At 41.4% G+C, this 23,113-nt stretch overlaps 1 protein-coding gene across 11 annotated transcripts in view; it reads left to right on the plus strand.

The window, feature by feature from the left end:
• The window catches only part of RUNX1T1 (RUNX1 partner transcriptional co-repressor 1), a 152,805-nt gene that overhangs the window by 71,550 nt on the left and 58,142 nt on the right, over positions 1-23,113 (plus strand). For 10 of the 11 annotated variants that reach the window (XM_055546689.1, XM_055546687.1, XM_055546686.1 and 7 more), the window contains 2 exons: positions 18,875-19,012; positions 20,791-21,032. In XM_055546689.1, the coding sequence (XP_055402664.1) occupies positions 18,875-19,012; positions 20,791-21,032 (380 nt within the window). Of the gene's footprint in view, positions 1-2,772; positions 2,985-18,874; positions 19,013-20,790; positions 21,033-23,113 lie in introns of all 11 variants that reach the window. The other variant, XM_055546688.1, reaches the window with a different exon arrangement.

Here is a 23,113-nt window from a genome sequence, read left to right on the forward strand (position 1 = left end):
CATCTATTGAATTCTTAATTACTCACTCCTGAGCTTTATATTTTTTCTGCTTTTCAGCTTTTATTTTGGTGTATTGTCTATTTTGATACCAGTAGCACATTGTTCAAAATACAGTTTTGTGGTGCATTTTAACAAATGCTAGGCTCAATTTCCTCATTAAACTTCATTTGCTAGTTTTCCTTTTCATTTCAAATCAACTTTTAAAACACTTCTAAAATTCTGGAAAAAAAACTTGTTACTATTTTAGTCGGATCACTTTATATTTCATGGTTACAGTATATACCGGGAGTTAGGGTAGGTGGATAGGATGGGCATCTTGATAATTTAATTTGTTTTTAAATGGCTTACTACATCAAGCTATTTAACGACATGTGTATAAGAGGGCTTTCCTGGTGGCTTAGATGGAAAAGAATCTACCTGCAATGTGGGAGACCCGGGTTTGATCCCTTGGTCAGGAAGATCCCCTGGAGGAGGGCATGGCAACCCACTCCAGTATTCTTGCCTGGAGAGTCCCATGGACAGAGGAGCCTGGCGGGCTACAGTCCATGGGGTTGCAGAGGTACACAACTGAGCAAGTAACACTGCTCCTGCTTTCTGTGAAGATCCTTTTTTTTTTGGACATTGGAGACACAGGGTTAAGAAAAGAACCTTCATTCTTTTCCCTGACCAACTTTTATAACTTTAGAGGGTGTTTTTAAATAGATTATATACTGTAGAAGGAGTATAAGATTTCTCAGTTTCATAAATTTCTCTTCCCTGGAAACAAAGAGAGGATTTTAGGAAAGAAGGGGGCAAGAGATAAAGAAAACCATCCAGAAACTCTGTAAGTGCTAAAACCAGGGCAGGGGTGAAGGGAGGGTGGATCCTAAAGATACTTAGAAGTGAAATTGATAGGACACTGAACGGATTGGACATGGAAAAGGATGGTGCAGAGGAAGAGTCTTAGGATGTGGTATTTTGGGTCTGTTCAGTTGGCTAGAGACTGAAGTACAGAAGGAGGCACAGATTTCCTAAGGAAGATGTTAGATTTGATTCTGAGTGCAGCTGTCAATCAGATATCTGTGTAGAGTTGTTAAGCAAGCAGTTAGATAACTCCTGACTCTGGTTTCCAGGAGAGGGTCCTCTGGGGATACAGAGCCCTGGTGGGACCGCCTCGGACAGCGTAGGAGTTGAAGCCAGTTTAGAGGAGAAGGTGAGACCCAGGCACACAGGAGGGGCCAGGTCCCAGAGAACTCAGGGAGATTCCTAGCGACAACTAGACGGATGATACTGCAGGAGAAAAGCAGTGAGAAATAGCCGGATGGATCCAAGACCGCTGAGAGCTCAAGTAAAATAAAAGATCGATCTGTATTTTTTGGATTAACCACAAAAAAGCCTGTGCCCTATGCTGGGTTGATTTGGAGGGAATGGTGCTGGGGGAGGCCCCATTGCAGTAGGGATCAAGTATACATTTGAGAGGCTTATTCTATAATTGTCATCATTATTTTATTTCTATCACTGAAGAAATTTTGAAATCCCTATTAAGGGAAATAAAAAATCTGATTGCTTTGCTCTACTTGTACCTCCAGATCTGTATTTTTAAATAGGAAATATGTATTTAACCACCATTTACTTGAACTAGGTTCTCAGCAGTGTGATAAATTCTGGACTGAGTTGATATGTGATATTGAAATGATATGCTCCCTGCCATTATGAAGCATTATAACAGTTTCTGTAAGCTCTGCAAAGAACAGAACAGTAGAGTTTATCATACAGGGGATGGCAGGGGGCGAGGGGCATCAAGGACCCCTTTGAGTAAGTGAATTTGAGCTGAGGTAGGTTTTCCTGGCTGAGTGAAAGGCCCTGATGTGAGATGAAACTTGTGACTGATTAAACCAGTGAGGTCTGAGATTAAGATAGGAGAGGTAAGCAGAGACTGTTTACTGTCCTGAGTTACTTGTTGTTCAGTTGCTCAATTATGTCTGACACTTTGCGATCCCTTGGACTGCAGCCCACCAGGCTTCCTTGTCCTTCACCATCTCCTGGAGTTTGCTGAAAAGCATGTCCATTGAGTCGGTGATGCCATCCAACCATCTCATCCTGTCATCCCCTTCTCCTCCTGCCTTCAATCTTTCCCAGCATCAGGGTCTTTTCCAATGAGTCAGCTCTTCGCATCAGGTGGCCAAAGTATTGGAACCTCAGCTTCACCATCAGTCTTTCCAATGAATATTCAGGATTGATTTCCTTTAAGATTGACTGGTTGGATCTCCTTGCTGTCCAAGGGACTCTCAAGAGTCTTCTCCAACACCACAGTTCAAAAGCATCAATTCTTCAGCAGTCAGCCATCTTTATGGTCCAACTCTCACATCTGTACATGACTACTGGAAAAACCATAGATTTGATTATATGAGCATTTGGCAGCAAAGTGATGCCTGTGCTTTTTAATACGCTGTCTAGGTTTGTCATAGCTTATCTTGCAAGGAGCAAGTGTCTCTTAATTTCATTGCTTCAGTCACCATCTGTAATGATTTTGGAGCCCAAGAAAATAAAATCTGCCACTGTTTCCATTTATTTTCCATCTATTTGCCATGAAGTGATGGGACCGGATGCCATGATCTTAGTTTTCTGAATGTTGAGTTTTAAGCCAGGTTTTTGCTTCTCCTCTTTCACTTTCATCAAGAGGCTATTTAGTTCTTCTTCACTTTCTGCCATAAGGGTGGTGTCATCTGGATATCTGAGGTTATTGGTATTTTCTGGCAATCTTAATTCCAGCTTGTGCTTCTGTGCTTCCAGCTCTGCATTTTGCATGACATGCTTCAGTCCATGGGGTTACAAAGAGCCGAACACAACTGAGCAACTGAACAACAACTCTGCATAGAAGTTAAATAAGCAGGGTGGCAATATACAGCCTTGACATACTCCATTCCCAGTCTGGAAGCTTCGTTGTTCCATGTCTGATTCTAACTGTTGCTTCCTCCCCTGCATATGGGTTTCTCAGGAAGCAGGTAAGATGTTCTGGTATTCCCATCTCTTTAAGAATTTTTCAGTTTGATGTGATCCACACAGTCAGAGGCTTTAGTGTAGTCAGTGAAGCTGAAGTAGATGGTTTTCTGGAGTTCCCTTGCTTTTTCTGTGATCCAACGAATGTTGGCAATTTGATCTCTGGTTCTTCCACCTTTTTGAATTTCAGTGTCCCTCTGGAAGTTCTTGGTTCATGTATTGTTGAAACCTAGCTTAAAGCCTAGCATTACCTTGCTAGCATGTGAAATGAGTGCAGTTGTGCAGTTTGAACATTCTTTGGCATTGCCCTTTTTTGGGATTGGAGTGAAAATTGACCTTTTCCAGTCCTGTGGCCACTTCTGAGTTTTCCAAATTTGCTGGCATATTGAGTTCAGCCCTTTAACAGCATCATCTTTTAGGATTTGAAATAGCTCAGCTGGAATTCCATCCCCTCTACTAGCTTTGTTTGTAGTAATGCTTTCTAAGGCCCACTTGACTTCACATTCCAGGATGTCTGGCTATAGATGAGCAACAACACCATCATGGTTATCCATGTATTCTTCTGTGTATTCTTGTCACCTCATCTTGATATCTTCTGCTTCTGTTAAGTCCATACCATTTCTGTCCTTTATCGTGCCCATCTTTGCATGAAATGGTCGCCTAGTATCTAGTTTTCTTGAAGGGATCTCTAGTCTTGCCCACTCTGTTGTTTTTCTCTATTTCTTTGTATTGTTTCCGTAAGAAGACTTTCTTATCTCTCCTTTCCATTTTTGAGAACTCAGTATTCAGATGGGTATCTCTCTCCTTTTCTCCTTTGCCCTTTGCTTCTCTTCTTTCCTAAGCTATTTGTAAGGCCTCCTCAGGCAATCATTTTGCCTTGTTGCATTTCTTTTTCTTGGGAATGGCCTTGGTCACCACCTCCTGTACAATGTTAGGTTACTTAAAGCGATTTTTTACTTTGTCTAAAGTAGAGTAGTCACTTCATCTGAGGATCAGAATATAAAGTTCTTAAGGGCAGTGATTTTCCTTTGTTTTGATTGACATCTCCCTGTTGTACAAAATAGTATTAGCACTTTGTAGATGGCTCAGATATTTTTGAATAAATACTGTTAGTTAAATGAATGAATGAATACACTTGTACTTGACAAGATTATTCCATCTGTTTTATGGTAAACAGACTGCAGTATAGGAGAGGAGTTGTGTTGATTAGCTCCAGTGAAAGCTGGTAGTGCTGGCCAGTGGTGGAGGAGGAGAAACACGTCTAGAGGGAGAGTAATTTGATGGTGGCCCCATGGGAGCGAAAGATGATCAGGGTATTTTATATACGAACAACAGAGTGTTGCAGGGGTCCCTCTAAGTCACTGTGACTTAACTGAGCTCTTTCCAAATGCTTCTTCCTGCTCTGTGTGGGTTTGCTTTTTGACATTGCCACGCACCCTAGATTCCTACTTACTCAAGGTTTATCTTACTTTGTTACCAAGCTCTGTGAATTTGACGTAGACTTTTAATACAGCACCTCCTCAATTTCCCTCATATTCTCCGTTCTTAGGGCCACGTCTGTGCTGGATGCTATATCAATTCTTGTCTACGCTGTTGATATCCAGTCCTCTTGCCCGCTTGCCTTTCTTACACTATTTATTCTCTGGTCCATATATACCCATAATATAGAAATGAGTATGTCATTCAGTTCCCTAAAAACTCTGTGCTTTCCCATTGCCTATAATGTAAAGTCTACATCAACAGTACTGTTTGGTTGTACATTCAATTAAATTAAACAAATATTCATTTGAGCTCCTACTATTTGCTTGCCTGTGATTTAGTCATAGGAGAAGGCAGTGGCACCCCACTCCAGTACTCTTGCCTGGAAAATCCCATGGATGGAGGAGCCTGGTAGGCTGCAGTCCATGGGGTCGCTAAGGGTCGGACACGACTGAGCGACTTCACTTTCACTTTTCACTTTCATGCATTGGAGAAGGAAATAGCAACCCACTCCAGTGTTCTTGCCTGGAGAATCCCAGGGACGGGGGAGCCTGTGGGCTGCCATCTATGGGGTCGCAAAGAGTCGGACACGACTGAAGTGACTTAGCAGATTTAGTCACACAGGGCTTCCCTGGTAGCTCAGCTGGTAAAGAATCCATCTGCAATGCAGGAGACCCTGGTTTGATTCCTGGGTTGGGAAGATCCCCTGGAGAAGGGATAGGCTACCCACTCCAGTATTCTTGGGGTTCCCTGGTGGCTCAGATGGTAAAGAATCCACCTGCAATGCAGGAGACCTGGGTTGGATCCCTGGGTTGGGAAGATCCCCTGGAGGAGGGCATGGCAACCCACTCCAGTATTCTTGCCTGGAGAATCCCCGTGGACAGAGGAGCCTGAAGGGCTATAGTCCATAGTGTCACAAAGAGTCAGACACGACTGCATGACTAAGGACAGCACAGCACATACTCTGCCATACTCTGTGCACCTTCATAATTTTCTGCCTAGGATTACTAACTCTTACCTGGATAACCATAACTGATTGCATTGGACATGCCTGCTACCATTTTTCTGTAACCACTCTCGGGCCTGGCTTTGTAGCCTTCTTTGTTATTGGCAAATATGACAGATCTTGATGGGATAAAAATTGTCTGTGCTTTAAGACTGTTGAAGATTTGGATCACCATTGAATGATTTTTTTCACCTTCTGAAATAATCTGCACTTTGGCTGCTGCTGCTGTTAAGTCACTTCAGTTGTGTCCGACTCTGTGTGACTCCATAGACATCAGCCCACCAGGCTCTCCTGCCCCTGAGATTCTCCAGGCAAGAACACTGGAGTGGGTTGCCATTTCCTTCTCCAAAGCATGCAAGTGAAAAAGTGAAAGTGAAGTTGCTCAGTCATGTCCGACTCTTAGCGACCCCATGGACTGCAGCCTACCAGGCTCCTCCATCCATGGGATTTTCCAGGCAAGAGTACTGGAGTGGGGTGCCACTGCCTTCTCCATGCACTTTGGCAGGAGGGTGTTAACATAAATGCTGATGTTCAGATTATGGGCCCTTGGTGATGCCTTTGTGTTTCTCTGCTCTTCTGATAAGCAGGAGTCACTTTTCTATGTGTTTAGGAGTTGCAGCTTTTCCTTCATGTTTTCATTACACTCATTCAGCAAACATTCAACTGGTTGCTGGTGTCAGGGGTTTCAAACTTCTTCAACTGGAGGTCCCTTTTTTCCCCAAAGGAAATCTTCAGTTCAGTTCAGTTCAGTCGCTCAGTCGGGTCTGACTCTTTGCGACCCCATGAATTGCAGCACGCCAGGCCTCCCTGTCCATCACCAACTCCTGGAGTTCACTCAGACTCACGTCCATCGAGTCAGTGATGCCATCCAGCCATCTCATCCTCTGTTGTCCCCTTCTCCTCCTGCCCCCAATCCCTCCCAGCATCAGAGTCTTTTCCAATGAGTCAACTCTTCCCATGAGGTGGCCAAAGTACTGGAGTTTCAGCTTTAGCAGCATTCCCTCCAAAGAAATCTCAGGGCTGATCTCCTTCACTATGGACTGGTTGAATCTCCTTGCAGTCCAAAGGACTCTCAAGAGTCTTCTCCAACACCACAGTTCAAAAGCATCAATTCTTCAGCACTCAGCTTTCTTCACAGTCCAACTCTCACATCCATACATGACCACTGGAAAAACCATAGCCTTGACTAGACGGACCTTTGTTGGCAAAGTAATGTCTCTGCTTTTGAATATACTATCTAGGTTGGTCATAACTTTCCTTCCAAGGAGTAAGCGTCTTTTAATTTCATGGCTGCAGTCACCATCTGCAGTGATTTTAGAGCCCAAAAAATAAAGTCTGACAAGGAAATCTTAAAATATATTAAATCTTAAAACAGATTCCTATGGACCTATGCTGTTTAAGGTATCATAGTTAATCCAAAGCTGCTTGATAGCCATTTGGTGACTCCAGGAACTACCTCCAGGAAGTGGTATTAGACTCTGAAGCAGAATCACTTGAATAACAGTGATGACAGACATGGGAGATATGACATTTCTAAAGGGTTTATACATATAAGTAATGCCTGGAATCTACCAGTATTCATAAGACCCACATTTCTTTCCATACTTTATGATATTAAAATTGTTTTTTCTAACTAGAACCACCATTTGGGTACTTACTAATGTTTATAGCACTTTCTCTTGGTGGCCTGCACGTCATCTTTTTTGAAAAATGAGTGAACGGTTTTAGTCTGTTTGGGGCCTATTCCATTGAAGTGAATATGTGCTTCCAGCATGTCTCCTGCCTGCTGACTCTCCTCTACTCCCCTCTGGGTAGCCATAAAATGACGGGTAATATCTTTGCCTGTTTTGTCAGAAACTTGGCTTTGCTTTCTTCCTAGCTTACGTTCTTTATTCATTCATTCAGCAAAACTTTACCTACTTTGTCTACTGTTCTAGACACTCTACTAAATTCTGTGGAAGCTGCTGTTGCTGCTGCTGCTAAGTTGCTTCAGTCATGTCCCACTCTGTGCAACCCCACAGACGGCAGCCCACCAGGCTCCCCCGTCCCTGGGATTCTCCAGGCAAAAACACTGGAGTGGGTTGCCATTTCCTTCTCCAGTGCATGAGAGGAAAGGTGGAAGTGAAGTCGCTCAGTCGTGTCCAACTCCTAGCGACCCCATGGACTGCAGCCCACCAGGCTCCTCTGTCCATGGGATTCTCCAGGCAAGAATACTGGAGTGGGGTGCCGTTGCCTTCTCCGGCTGTGGAAGCTGTAGGTAACAAAATCAGTCAGAATTTCTGCGTTTGTGAAGCTGACACTGTGACTAGGGAAACATTCAGAAACAGGATGAACGTATCAAGGAGGAGCTACTGAAGCACTCTAGAGGAAGGGGAAGGAAATGCATTGTCCCTGTAAGAGATGACCCAGAAATGTTTGAAGTATTTTACTAGAAATCACGATTTAGTCATTCTTTTTTCATCTTGCATCCCACCTCAGGCTCTTTCAATGCCTTGATGTCCTACTTCAGGTAGTCATCCCAGTTTCTGGACCAGCTGCTGATGCAGCTGCTAACTGGCTTGTTCCAGGACAAACTCGTGGCCTCGTTCTCGTTAACGCAGTTATCCCGTTGTTGACTGATTACCTGGACTGAGCATGACTTCTCCTCCTGCTTCCTTAAAGCTCACTTTACTTAGTCACTAGGTTTTAAACATTTTTTTCCTTTTAACCATCAGACAAAATCATAAGCTGGAGTTCAACCTATAAATCAAGGAAAGATCTGAATGGGACTGGGAGGTGTTTCGGATGAGACCAAAGGCTCTCCTTCCTTCCCCCAGTCCCCACACTTTGAGGCTGCATGTCACCTCCATGGCCTCCTACTGCAGACTTTTGTTTCTTAGGGTAACATTTCAGAGCCGTTTCTTTGAGCCCTGCCTTGTCCTTCTGTGATGACTGAAATACTCTATAACTGAGCTTTCTAATATGGTGGCCATGCCACCACGGCTGTTGAACACTTGAATGTGACTAGTGTGACTGAGGAATTAAATTTTAAATTTTATTTACTTTTAATTAATTAAATTTTAAATGGCTACGTGTGACTCAGTTCACTTCAGTTCAGTTGCTCAGTTGTGTCTGACTCTTTGCGACCCCATGAATCACAGCACACCAGGCCTCCCTGTCCATCACCAACTCCTGGAGTTCACTCAGACTCACGTCCATTGAGTCAGTGATGCCACCCAGCCATCTCATCCTCTGTCGTCCCCTTCTCCTCCTGCCTTCAATCTTTCCCAGCATCAGGGTCTTTTCTAATGAGTCAGTTCTTCGCATCAGGTAGCCAGTGTATTGGAGTTTCAGCTTCAACATAGTCCTTCCAATGAACACCCAGGACTGATCTGCTTTAGGATGGACTGGTTGGATCTCCTTGCAGTCCAAGGGACTCTCAAGAGTCTTCTCCAACCCCACAGTTCAAAAGCACCAATTCTTCGGCGCTCAGCTTTCTTTATGGTGACTAGTACAGTGGTTTTAGAAGGTGCAGTTCCAGTATAATGCTAACTCCAGATCCAGTATTTACTGAGTGTTTCTTGTAGAAAATAGCAAGACACATTCTTGTATAAAACTCCAGATCTTGTATGAAATAGCAGTAGTTTTAGATGATAGTGAACTCAGAATGCCTGGAGTAAGTTCTAGCTTGTAACCTCAAACAGATTATCTACTCTTGTCCTCAGTTCCCTTTTAGAAGACGGGCAACTTTGTAGTACTTTTTCATAGTGAGATTTTAAAATAAGATTAAAGCATGCAGGGAATTTGGTGTAGTGCCTAATTACTTGATTTTAGTTGACTTATCCTAAGGGTTTTTGTGGGATTTTTTTCTTCCCTTGTAAAAATAAAACATGTTTATTGCATAACATTTAAATAAAAGAAAGATAACAGAAAGAAACTAAAACTAATCTATAATTCTACCATCCATAGACAAGAACAGAAAAACTTTGAAATATGGAAAAAATTGGTTTGGGTTCATAATATATTTTGTCTTTTTTTTGAATATGCATGTGTATGATACATGACTATACTGTTAGTATTATTGTAAAAAAAAAGGGAGCTTTTGGAGACTATGTCATGTGTATAAATTGCCTTACACATCTCCTTTTCTAATATAAAAGGCTTTAGGAAATATATTGTGATTACTGAAAGACATTTTAAAACTGGTAAACTCAGTAATCCGATTCAAAAATTTATCTTTTGTTACTTAATGTTTTCAGAGTGTAGATACTCTTTTTAGGATTTTTTAAGGATGGATAAAAGGCGTAGAAGATTGTATCTTAAATTTGTCATGTTTCTTGAAAGTTCTAGTATTTCAAAGTTGTGACTAAAGGCATGCCTTATTCTTACCTGAAAACTGGGTTCCCCTCTTGGTGGGTATTTCAGAAGATACAACCAGGAAAAGGAAGGATTTATTACTTGCAGCAAGTAAGGAGAACACTAGCGATCTTATCCAAAGCAGTGTCTCCCCGAATAGCAAAATTGGGGGAATTTTAAGCCACATGCATATTCATGAAGGACTGGAACAGAGAAGAATTCAACATAAAGGAACTTCCCTGATGGTCCAGTGGTTAAGAATCCACTTTTCAATGCAGGGGATATGGGTTTGATCCCTGGTTAGGGAGCTGAGATCCCACATGCTGTGCTGCAATGACTACAGCTAGAGAGAAGCCTGCGTTCTGCAAAGAGGAGCCAGGGTGGTACAACAAAGACCCACTGCAGCCAAATAAGTAAATGATATCTCAGCATAGACTTGGGGCAGAGGTTGACAGAATCCAAGCTTTAGTTGACTGAAGTCACGAGGGTCAGAAAAGGTCAGAATCATCTTACCTTAGGTTTGGGTGTCTTAAACTGTAGCTACCATCCTTACCAGGATGGAAGTCTTAGTTCCCGAAGAATAACTCCGAGATGTGTATCACATGGTTATGTGTATCCCTTGAGGAACAGCCGGGACTCTGATTTATTGCTGAACTGTTGCTTCTTGACTGCTTTTCCTCTGTTCTGCATTTCTTTGTTCCCTGAAGATCATTTACCACTGAGACCTGTTCAGGGACAAGCATCGTGTCTAGGCTTAGGTCACAAAAGGGCTTAGGCCTGAAATGGCTTCTCTTATGTCAAAAAGCTACATCTGGTCCTTTTCCTCTGAGGACACCCAACCCATCTGCCTGCATCATGGCCTTATAGCAATATATATTCATTTACAATATTTATTGAGCACCTTTTATGTGTCAAGCACTGTGCCAAGTACTGGGGCTATAAAAACAAATAATATGTCATCATAATTTCCTTTAAATAAATTACAGTTTAGTGGAAGAGACTGACCTTGTTTCTAAATAAAATGCAATCAGTGCCATAAGATGATTTAGAGAGTGAAATATGGAAATATAGGGTAGTTTTTGGGACAGCCCAGGATAGGAGAGTTGTGCTGGGGCATCCCAAGTGACAAAGAGGTAAAGAACTCACTTGCCTGCACAGGAGATGTAAGAGATGCGGGTTCGATTCCTGGGCCAGGAAGATCCCGTGGCTGAGGGCATGACAACCCACTCCAGCACTCTTGCCTGGAGAATCCCATGGACAGAGGAGCCTGGTGGGCTACAGTCCATGGGGTCACATGGAGTCGGACACAACTGAAGTGACTTAGCACGCACTAGCTGAGGTGAGACCCAGATGGAGTTTTAAAGGAGTGATGGACTTAAGCAGACAGTGGTGGAGTGAAGGGTATGTCAGGTAAGGGATGCGGTGCAGTGGAACCCTGTGTGACCCAGGGGCTTTCAGGGGCCGTAGTAATTCAGGAAAGAGTTCAGAGGTGGCTGGGGGTACATGGGAGCCCGATATGTCACAAAGCTCTGTCTTTCTGCATCCTAGTAAGACACAAGGACTTGATGCTTAACATTATAAAAGGTCTTTGGATGTGATTTGGAGAATGGATCAGAGATGAACTATCAGATCAGAAAGTCCATTCAATGGAGTGTCGCTTAGGCAAGGGGAGAGGATAGTTTTATAAGAGTTTGAATTCAGCCTCTTGAAGTGAGTAGCATTCTAGATATTTGGTTCTAGGACTTGGAAGGGATATTAGGGCTAGAGTTACATGTACAAGTCATCCACATAATGGCCATGGTGTGACTATCACAGCACCAGTGAAGTCACTAAGGAAAAGGTATAGAGTGAAAGTTTGAAGAGGATCACGGTGGGGAAATAGAGTAGTTATCATAGGGATGTCAAAGAGTGAACTTTTAAAAGAGACCGAGAAAGAACATGCAGGGAGGCCTGAGAAAAATGAGGAAAATGTTAGAATAATGGAGTCCAGAGGACAGTATGTTTCGTGAAGAAGGAAGTGGTGTACAGTGTCAGCTGATACAAAGATGCCAGATAAATGGTACAGGTGTTTCTTGGATTAATAAGAGACAATTTAGAAGTTTCAGTAGGAGAAGAATACATTGATGCTATAGTCCAGGGTTATTTTACTCAGGATTCTTTGGTTGCAAGTAAAAAGTCAGCTCAAATTAAGATTTAGGTAAAGGAGGGCCTGATTGACTAGGAATGTTTGGAAGATCCAAATTATAGGAATTTTAGAGATGCAGCTAGAATCCAGTAGAATGAGCACGTTTCCTGTGAGGTACCATCAGGATAATCTCTTGTCATTTCTTGGTCTCTTCCCACCTGCTGCCTTCTTTTCCAACACACACCTGCTTTCTGGACGTGAAAGGCAGCAGACCGTATGATTTTCGCCTCTGGATTGGAGTTACTTTTCTTTCCTGAGATGGCCCATCTCAGACTAAGTGCTGTGCCTGGGCCAGCCGCTGGTAGCTGGGGTATGACGTCATCAAAGAACGCGGTGGCCCCCAAGGTAGCTCTGAGATTAGAGGGCGTGGCAAGTCCCCGTGCTGGGGGGGAAGCTTTCTAGGCAGGGGTCTTATAGGTGTCTACTCCAAGTACATGTAAGGAGGAAAAGGAAATAAGGAAAGTGAGTGTAGATGACGCTTTCAAGAACCTGAGCTTTGAAAATGAGTGTTTTGATGATAGCTTAAACAGAGAAATTTGGACATTTGTACAGTTATTTTGTGACCAAATCATTGACAGAGATTTAGTAATGAGAATTGAAAATTGTATTTAAAAACAAGAGCTAGATATTCATTTTAATGGTTCTGGGAAAAGATTTCTGTTCAGGCATAGTCTTGACTTGTGGACATAGATGTTTATGTGAACAGAGGAAGTTTGGTGGTCACTTTATTGTCGATACATTTTCTCTGAGTAGCCTCCTTTTTGTTTGAGATTATCATGAGCCACATGTGGAGAAAGAAATTGGAGAATATTAGAGTTTTCAAAAGATCCTTGAGGTCATGTATTCCAAGATGCTGAATTTTATAAATAAGAAAAGTAAACTCCAAAGAAGTGAAGGAATCACTTTCAGACAGAAGAAAAAGGGGTATTTTCTGCTTTGGTTTCCCTTTGATGGGTTAAGAAGTCTTTCTTAGAACCTTTTCTATAGGCCTCCCTTCATGACCCATTGTCCATAATTGGAGCACATCTCTCACCTCTGAAACCTGTTGCTGATAAGGGGAATGTGATAACCTGATAATATAAAACAAGCAGAATCTGCCCCTAAGAATTGTGTATCTGAACAAAATTAGGGCTCTTCCGCAGGGAAGACCGGGATAAGGGCTGGTGAGAAGGAACTCAGCACTATCTGTGACATAAGGTAAGCCAAAGAGCTTATATTTTATTCTGTGGTCAGTGGGACAGTCCCAACGGTTTTAAACTAGGTAATAGGTCAGATCAGATTTGAATATCAGAAAGAAATATCTTCACATAACACATGGTAAGACATGAGGTAACAGGTCATCCTTACACTTTGTCTACGTAAGGTGGTGGCACAGTTGAACTGAATTTTGGATTTTCAGAATCTTTACTTATTACCTGCATTCCATTTTCTCATGTATTTATATGCTGTTGATGATTCTGTGTCTTTTGCCATGGAATTAGGGTTGCTGTCTTTAAACTGGCTATAATATAGGGACTGGGTTTGTAAAAGTTATGAATTAACATTCCTTCTTGTGAAAGCTATGCATGTATGCTAAGTAGCTTCAATTGTGTCTGACTCTTCGCGACCCTATGGACCAAAGTCCACCAGACTCCTCTGTCCATGGGATTCTTCAGGCTGGCGTGGGTTCCCTTACCCTTCCCTAGGGGATCTTCCCTACCCAGGGATTGATCCTGCCTCTCTTATGTCTCCTGCATTGAAAGGCAAGTTCTTTATCCTTAGCGCCACCTGGGTAGTGATGAAAGCCATGGTTGTGTTTATTTTTTAAATGTCTTCCTAAGGAGGCACTTAAATTGCTATCAAGTTGCTTACTGTACTTCCCTGTTAGCTCAGATGGTAAAGAATCTGTCTGCAATGTAGGAGAACTGGCTTCGATCCCTGGGTGGTGAAGATCCCTTGGAGAAGGAAGTGGCAACCCACTCCAGTATTCTTGCCTGGAGAATCCCATGGACGGAGGAGCCTGGCGGGCTACAGTCCACGGGGTCACAGAGTCAGACACGACTGAGCGACTAACACTTCACTGCTTACTGTCAGTATTATCACTGGTTGGGGCGTTTGAGTGTATAATACAGAGTCACATATACAGATGTTGTACAGATAGGCTATAATAAATGCTAAGAGAGACGCAGAGGAAGCCTGATACTGTTGATATGTAGGGCAGCTGGGGAAAGCTTTAAGAGGATGTGGAATCCATAATGAGCAGTAAGTAATGTATAAGATGGGACATGTTCTAGATAAAGGAAACAAAAGCTCTATAAAGAAAGGCAGAAAAATCAAGGAGTAATGTCAAGGTGCCCTACATAGGCAGAGCATACAATTGGGAAAAGGCATTGGAAATAAAGCCATAAATGGACCATGGAGAGGAAGGCCAAAGAGAAGACGCTCACACAAGTTGGTGCCTGATATGAGTAGGCACTGTGGTGGGGTCCTGTCGCAGCAGAGGATCGCATCCCCATTCTTAAGAGGGACTGAAAAGGAAACAGAAAGTGGAAGTGAAAGTCGCTCAGTCATTGCAACCCCTTGGACTATACAGTCAATGGAATTCTCCAGGCCAGGATACTGGATGGGTAGCCATTCCCTTCTCCAGGGGATCTTCCCGTCCCAGGGATCAAACCCAGGTCTCCCGCATTGCAGGTGGATTCTTTTCCAGCTGAGCCGCCAGGGAAGAGTAACTCACTCAGGGTAACTCACTTGCCTGAAGGCTCACTACTAACGGTCAAGAGAGTCTACATTTGCAACCACGTCTGTCTTAACTTGGAAGTTCTGTTATCGCTGTTAATAAATATCCTTCCCACTGTATAATTGCATCCGGCTGAAATGTTAGCATTTGACTTTTATTCTTAAGCATTGTTGAAGGGTTCTGAGCAGGAATGAGTGTTGCCAGAGGTGTTTATCAAGGAAATGAGGTGTTGGTGGTGTAGAGGCTGGAACGGCTACCTTTCGAGTCTGCAGACAATTGCTTGTAACATCTCACACCCAGTCACTGGAATCTGACAATGGCTCCATTGTCAGAACCATATTTGCTCCATTTTCCAGAGAAATACAAATCAAACTCTGTGCCAGCTTTTTCCTCCTGCCTTTCCATTTAATAGTACCTTGGTCTTTGGTTCCACTTGGGCTTAATCCTCTTTGGTGCGTGCCTTGTAGCTTTCTTAACTAATACCCAGATAAGACTAACTCTGAACTAACTACTAATTGACCGAAAAGTTCCTCGGTCCATAACACCTGTGAAACAGATATTTCTTCTTTTAAAATTGATGTGATGAACTCTGATAGAAAATGTTATACCATTCATTATACCAATACTGAATTCTTTTACACCAATCATCTCTAGAGTGGTATGTAAACAAGGGAAATGCAGAAGGCCTGTTCTTCATACTTTAAAAACACATCTGGAACTATTTGAACTAACTAAAAGCAAAATAAGTGCCATGGTGGATTATGCCATACCTTTTCACATAAAATAACAACAACAAAAAAGGAAATGGAAAACATACCACTTCTAGAAGGCCCTGACATTGAATTGGGTATTGAAATGCTATCAGTAATATATTTATATATACCACATTTCCTTCCATGCATCAGCCATCTTTGGTACATATGTGTTGGATATTCGCCATGTGAGTTGAAAACTTACCATATAGGGAAGATGTTGTTTAGAAGTGGTGTGAATCATTAAGGTAGATGATTCTTTTTTAAAATACATAATTTACTGATCTGATAATGTCTTTTTCTTTCTTTTTGGGTTTATCATTTTGTGTCAATAAATGTCAGCTTTCCCCCACAGCAACTAAAAATAGAAATTACATACAAGAACAATATAATTTTCATAGACTTAGAAAACTGCTTAAGAAATATTATAGCTTAATATTGGTTTTACTATATCCTCTAATTTGAAATGGAATGAAATACTTCTATGATTGAATCATAGCTCTTTTACTGTTTGCTATAGAAATTTCAAGAATATATATTTCAGAATGTTTTTTAAAAAAATAATCCAAAGCAAATGCAACAGAACTCAGCATAGTTAAAACACATTTTCTGAGTTTACTTGCATCTCTCTGCTCCAGAGGGTTTTTGTGTGTGTATGTATGGCTTAGGCCTGGCTGGTTATTTCACCATCTATCTCAATTCTGGATTGACTGCAGTGAACAGCACAGAATGAGTTACATATGGTCCCACTTTGTCAAAGTTTGTAGGACCTCTGGGTTGGAACTCCTTTTCATCAGAGTGAAACTAACCATCACAGAAATGTGGCCCATGTCAAAATCCTAAATACACATACACATGTACATACATTCTGGTGAAAGTGTGTATATTACTGTTAGAAGTGGTGTGTTTGGCTCTTCACTGGCTTAGTGCTTATTGCTCCTAAAATGATGACATTTCAGAAATTAAAAAAAAAAAGAGTTGTTCATCTATCTTTTATAATAATTACTGCTGTCATTATGGTTAAATTATGCATAGGAATCATGTTACATAAGTGGACCAAGACAGGTATTCGAAAGGCGTTCAGATTAAAATTATGAATGTATCAAAAATCTTTCTAAAACTGGCCAGAAGACAAATGCAAGTTTTATCTTAAAAGAGTCTGAAGAGGAAACCCATTGTCAGCTTGCTGGTTCATTTTCCCCTTTTTTCTTAGCGCAGGCTGTTGGAGAAAGAGTAGTAAAAAGTGGGTGTATGATATATTCTCAAGTTTAGATCTTGCTCAGGAATTGCATCAAGGTGAGGCAGGGCCCGTGTCTACCAAGGCTCAGCCTTTCCGGGTGCTGAAGCTGTCCCCTGTGACTTCCTCCCAAGGCTCCGCCTTGAGGGGTGCTGAAGCTGTCCACTGTAACCTCGGGCCCCTTTCTCCCTGCTTTTTTGTTGTGTTCCCTCTTTCTCGTCTTCCCTTCTCTTGCTTGCTATGTTTATTTATTTATTTTCTGTTATTCCCACTTCCCCTCCATCCCCCTTCCTTTCTCTGTGCAACCACGTGCTTCAAATCTGTGGGTCTGGACTGCCTTCGCTAACAGCTCTGTGTGAGTGTTAGCAGAATGCAAACCAGATGGACCAGCAGTTCCCACTGTTATCTCCCAGCCGACTCTGGCAAGCCTGCCTTTATCCTTCCTTCCTTGGCAAGAGAGAAATATTTGCCTTTATTTAGGGAGACTTGTATTCGCTGCTGTACCTCTTCCCTAAGCTGCAGCATAAGTGGAAAGCTATTTATTCCCTTGTTGCTGAGGTTGGTTGAGGTGAGTAGACTGTGCAATGAATTTAACTATCAAAGAAGTAGTTTTGAGCCTGCCTAACTTCTGCTTTTCTCTAGAATAAGTTATTCACTGGCACTGGTTGTAAAACGCTCTGGAATAGCATATGAGGACAAGTTTTTAATAATAAGATAAAGGTAGAGGTGCTCTCCAAGTGTTTCACCATCATTCCACTCGGAACACTTATTCACTATAGGGATAGTCATTGTTATTCAGCCAGCAGTAGAGATGAAGAAATAGAGATCCTGGTACTTACTGTTCACTGATTCATCTTTTAAAATACTCTTTATTAGGATGGTGATTACTTTGATTCTTTTATTACACCTTCCCTTATGTGGTATCTGTGCTATTTCAGCTTTCAAATGTTATGTTCTGTTGCATCCCAAGTCTTACAAAATTGCTTTGAATAAAGGTGAGGTTGATTTGGAATTGTCATAGTAATAATTTGAGCTTTTCATTTTAATAATTGGCAAGTAATTTTGAGAGTTTTTCACTATGGTGGTCATATTGATGTTTTAAGAGACCCATTCTTATGAATAGTCTATATTATTTTACTTTTCAGAAAGTCTAATTGGTAGCTATCTGTGCCTCAGGCTGCAAGAGGCACCTCAGAAACATTTTTGGGGGTATGTGTGCATGTGTACACATATTTGGTAGAAAATTGCATCTTAAAAAAAAAAGCAAACACCCTTTTTTTTTACTGGAGATCTGTTTCTCTGAGTAGATTAGATTGAGAAGTTTAAAATTGCAAGAGAAAAATACACTTAGTATAAAAGTCCTAAAGTACCTTATTGGGTAGTCAGGGAATTTCTCCCTGTCACATACTCATAAAAAAATATTAGGAGGGTCTTTAGTTCTTTTGAGTTCTCAGTTTGCTATTTTTCCATTCTTACTCTGCCAGAGATTGTTGGTTGAAGTATTGGTTACATATTTTTTAAATGGTAGATCATAAACTCATAAATTCTAAGTCAATAATAACTTCATTGTGTGACATTTATGTAGTGGTGATTTTTCAAACAGGGCAGAAAAAAAAAAATGAAGTGAGAGGTTATGACCAGGAGACATAGCCTGCTTCATCTATTAGACTGGAAAACTAAGCATGGAAAGGGGATGGCAAGTAATACAGAAAGAGCTATCGCAGAACATCAGCGTCTAACAGGATCCCACCTGCATAACAGAGCCTCAGATTTGTGTACTTTCTGAGCTGCCTGAGGGCTTCATTACCGGCCCACTTCCTCATCTATTTTTTACATCTTGCTAATGTTGGCTTCAGCTTCAAGTGAAGTTGTGCTGTTGCATATAACACTACCAAAGGTAGCATCTGCCCAAGCCAGAAATAACAATAGGATGTAAAATTACCCAGTTAGAAATGAGGTCCTGCCATCTGTGCTACACCTTCTTCAGAGGGGTTTGCATGATAAAGTCTTGATTTAAGCCTCAGTAGATAGACCTATTTTATTGACAGAAGATGCTGGGTTTCTTCTGTTACCTTGCTTGTAAAAAAATATGAGCCCCACGGATAAAACCGAGGTGCTAAAAAAAAGAAAACCCCAAGGTGCTTAAAGAGTCAAATAACATGATCGTGGTGGCGTCCTCCAGATCGTACCGAGAAGCACTCCACGATGCCAGACTCACCTGTGGATGTGAAGACCCCATCCAGGCTGACTCCTCCCACGATGCCACCTCCCCCAACAACTCAAGGGGCTCCCAGAACGAGTTCATTTACACCAACAACGTGTAAGTAGATGTTTCTGCGTTTTCTGTTTTCAAGTTCAAATTAATCTTGTTTTCTGCAAATAAAAATCAAGGGACAAGAAGATCCAGCATAATGTCTTATGCATAAATGAAGATCCCATTTTAGCTTGCTCCTTTTGACTTGGAACATGTTAATAGGCTTCAATTATTTCCAGGTTCCTTCTGATCTTCTAATACCACTTTATTCCATTATTTACAAATAATGTAAAAATCTACATTCTTAAGTTAAAAGGGGGATCGTTTTATGCAACCAAAGCATGCAGAAACCTTTTGGAAATAAGGAGCATCTTTCTTGTGTTGAACCTGTCAGACATTTATTAAATGTTTATTCCCTTTCAGGTTGGCTCAGGACTTGTGTTCTGAACCAGTGGAGTGTACAGCGTTTTGTGTCAGTCTAGGAAAGGACAGACTATTCTGACAGAATACCAACTTCCCTTTCATTCCTGTATGTTTTAGTAGGGATGGGGGAGAGCTTTGTTTTCATCAATCTGAAAATCCTGGTCAAAATATCATCAAAGATTTGTGAAACTAATATTTACAGACCGTGTGCCCTGAAATCTATATGTGAATGAAAAATAACTAATAAGCAAAAATAGATCTGTGGGTGTATAAGGGATCAGCAAAAGAGATATCCAGGCTGTTTATGAACGATTGCACTGCCATTTAAAAGGCCTTTCCAAACATGTAAGGAGCAGGGGGCTGCCACAGCGCCGAGTTGTAACCCTGTCAGCTTGCATTTGGTTTGTTCTTACCCAGACTCACAGTGATAGGCGTATGCCTGCTGTGAGAGGGCCTAGTGAGATGTCATTTCTTGACAGGTAGCTCTGGTCCTCACTTGGGACAAGACCATTTTATTTTCTTGAAACTTTTAAGAATGATAAGGTACTTAAAACATCTTCAAACTATCATTGGAAGTCATTTATCAAAATTATATTTCAGAGATGGGTTTGATAAAGATCTACCATGATAAAGTCAATAGTTTCTTTGGTGAGAAATGTGTAAATTTTTCTACCCTAGTTCTTACGGATTATTACCTTGATGTTCAAGTAAATTTTATCGAGTGAGTTCACCGAGTTACCGCCTATCCATGCTATTAGTTGGATTGAAATGTCCCTTTTGGTTTCTAGAAATAACTCTTCAATAATTACCATATCCATTTTGGCTTCTTACATAAAATTTGTGTTTTCCTTAAAGAAGTGGTTAAGAAATATGAGGGGGAGAAAATAGCCTTCTAATTGGGTGGTATAAGGTTAAAACTTGAAAGTACTCTTTCTATAAACACAGCTGTCAGTTGTGTGTACAAAACATGATTAAAAATGTCCAGTGATAAATTTAGTCTCCACCAAATGTACACTTTCTCTCGGGGAGCCGTTTAGAAAGGAATAGTTCTGTTACATTGATGTAAGCCTGTGACAAAAAGCTGACATCCAAAATGCTGTTTGTTCTGTGTTTGAAGCGTTTCAGGTGGCTGGCATATGCGTGCTTGGGAGGCAGGGCTGGCCCTGCGCCCCAGCCAGCCGCCATTGATTACCAGCTTCTGTGCAGACTGTCTTCCTGCAGGGTGAGGGGTCCACCCCTGGAGTCACCGAGCACCCGAGCCCCTGGCCACCCTGTGACGTCAAAGCATCTCGCCAAACACCCCGCAGCTTTGAAATGACTCAAAGTCCCCAGATTGGAAGGGAAGGACCCTTAGTTGTGATTTTCTTGTTGACGTGCTTTATTCGTTTTCTTCTTCTTTCTGATTTTGCGCCCTTCGACAGTAACCAATGGCACGAGCCATTCGCCCACTGCCTTGAATGGCGCTCCGTCGCCGCCCAACGGCTTCAGCAACGGGCCATCCTCCTCTTCCTCCTCGTCTCTGGCTAATCAACAGCTGCCCCCAGCCTGCGGCGCCAGGCAGCTCAGCAAGCTGAAACGGTTCCTCACTACCTTGCAGCAGTTTGGCAATGACATTTCGCCAGAGATAGGAGAGCGAGTCCGCACCCTCGTCCTAGGCCTGGTGGTAAGCCAACGGAACGTGTTCCAACCTGGGGGAAGGGAGAGGGTTGGGGAGACTCCAGGCACTGGCTGCGTTCTCGAAGCCCTTTTGTTTCCACACCGGGTATTGCATGCAAGTCTAATTCTGTAGGAACAAGGGTTTCAGGTCTGCATTACGTATTGACCCCCAGCGTGATTTCTTTTACCGTTTGGCTGTGGTTATACAAATTTATCGTTATTTTGGCCGTAATTGTGTATGTGCATAAAATTTAATAGGTATATCCTCCTGACATGGTTAAGGTACTTCTACAATGGCAAAATATTTTTGTTATGTTAGTGGTTTGCTTAATGTAATGGGGTGCCTATTTTAACTTCGTTGCTTTGGGGAATTTTTATTAGCAGCCTAGATGAGCAAGAATTTATAACAAGTAACACGTTATTCTTTTATGTTTTCATTTTTAAGACTAATAACAGTAAATTTTGTGTGGGAGGGGGAAAATGCATGTAGCATAACATTTACCATTTTAACCATTTCTGGGTGTGCAGTTCAATGGCATTAAGTACATCCGCATTGTGGTATAACCATCACTACTATGCATTTCCAGAACTTTCTCATCACCCCAAACTGAAACTGTACATATAAAACAATAATACCCTGATTTCTTCGTCCCTTAACCCTTTGTAACCATTCTTTTTGTTGTTGTTGTTACAGGTAGAATTACATAAACCATTAGTTTGAGAATAGAAGTGTTGATTTGGGCACATTATACTACAATGTGTCCATTGTCACACTGGAAATTGGAACATATTTCTTTTTTTTTTTTTTTTTTGCATTCTAAATCACTTTTACATGTCCTGTGATTTTCTTTATAAATAATTATTTTCATTTAGGATGATGATTTCATTTGTTTTATTACATAGACTTATCATGGGCCAAGCCATACCAGTGTGTTTTACAAAAGAAGTCCTAAAAGTCTGGGTGAGAGGCTAGTGCAGTAGACTTGCTTCAGATCATGGTATCTCACATTTGACAGAGATGTTACAATTCAATTTTTAACCCTTACCTCCCGCTCCTTCACACTTTAAAAACAAGCAGCTTTCACATATTCCAGAATCCATCAGCAGCACCTTGTATTCCTCTGTGACAGGAAGGCGATTTTGACCTAAGTGTGTCAGCCTACGGCACTTACTTTTGTCAGAATTTACCTTTTCCTTTTTATTTATTCTTGAGTTTTGCACAAAGTCTTTTTGACACATAAGTAACTTATATCATAGAACCACAAAGTAAATCCAAAAACAGTAATTGTGTTGTCGTGTTTGTTACTAGTTAAAAAAAAAATGTCTTTTTGAAAACTGTTATTTAAATCTGATAGGTTCTTTAACCATGCTTTCTGTAACTTCAAATATGTAAAAATTTGATACCTTTAAGTAGCTTTCTTCCCACGTATGAAGTGCAATGCTTTTGAGGGTAGTACTTAAGATATTTATTTGTCTAAAAACTTTTTGGAGATAAGTTAGAGGAAGACATTAATAATGCTAGGCAGGCGGTGAACATTTGTCAAATGATGAATGGAGAATGAATTTTGCTTTGAACATTTGACTGCAGGCTTTGACACGTCATTTTATTTATATACATTTTGCATGTGGGGAAACTGAGGTTTACAGAAGAAAACTATTCTAGGACACCCAATTGGTAGTGACTGACAGCCCTATGATTTGAACTCAGGTAGTAATCATAATGAATCAGATGCTGTTATTTAGATGGAGTTAAGAAAAGTATGATAAGAACTGTTTAAATGTGCAAACACAACGGGCATGGGCTTTAGGAAAATGGAGCCATGGAAACAAAATGAAAGATTAAAAAATGTATTCTCTGATCCTTGTTGTTACAGATAGGAAGTTAGTGTTTATTCATAGTTTCAAGAGAAGATGCTTCAAGTCTGGAGGTATAAAAACCTTAGAACTTGATGCCCCCATACTCTATCATGAAAGGAAAAGGAACTTGCCTTGAAAAGTAGGTGGAGCGCTATTCTAAAGTCCTTAGGTCACAAATACCTAATCTTGTCAGGTGTGAGGATAACTGAACAGTTGAAAAAGCTGAGACTG

This window comes from Bubalus kerabau, chromosome 14 (assembly GCF_029407905.1).
Source record: "Bubalus kerabau isolate K-KA32 ecotype Philippines breed swamp buffalo chromosome 14, PCC_UOA_SB_1v2, whole genome shotgun sequence".
Taxonomy (NCBI): Eukaryota; Metazoa; Chordata; class Mammalia; order Artiodactyla; family Bovidae; genus Bubalus; species Bubalus kerabau.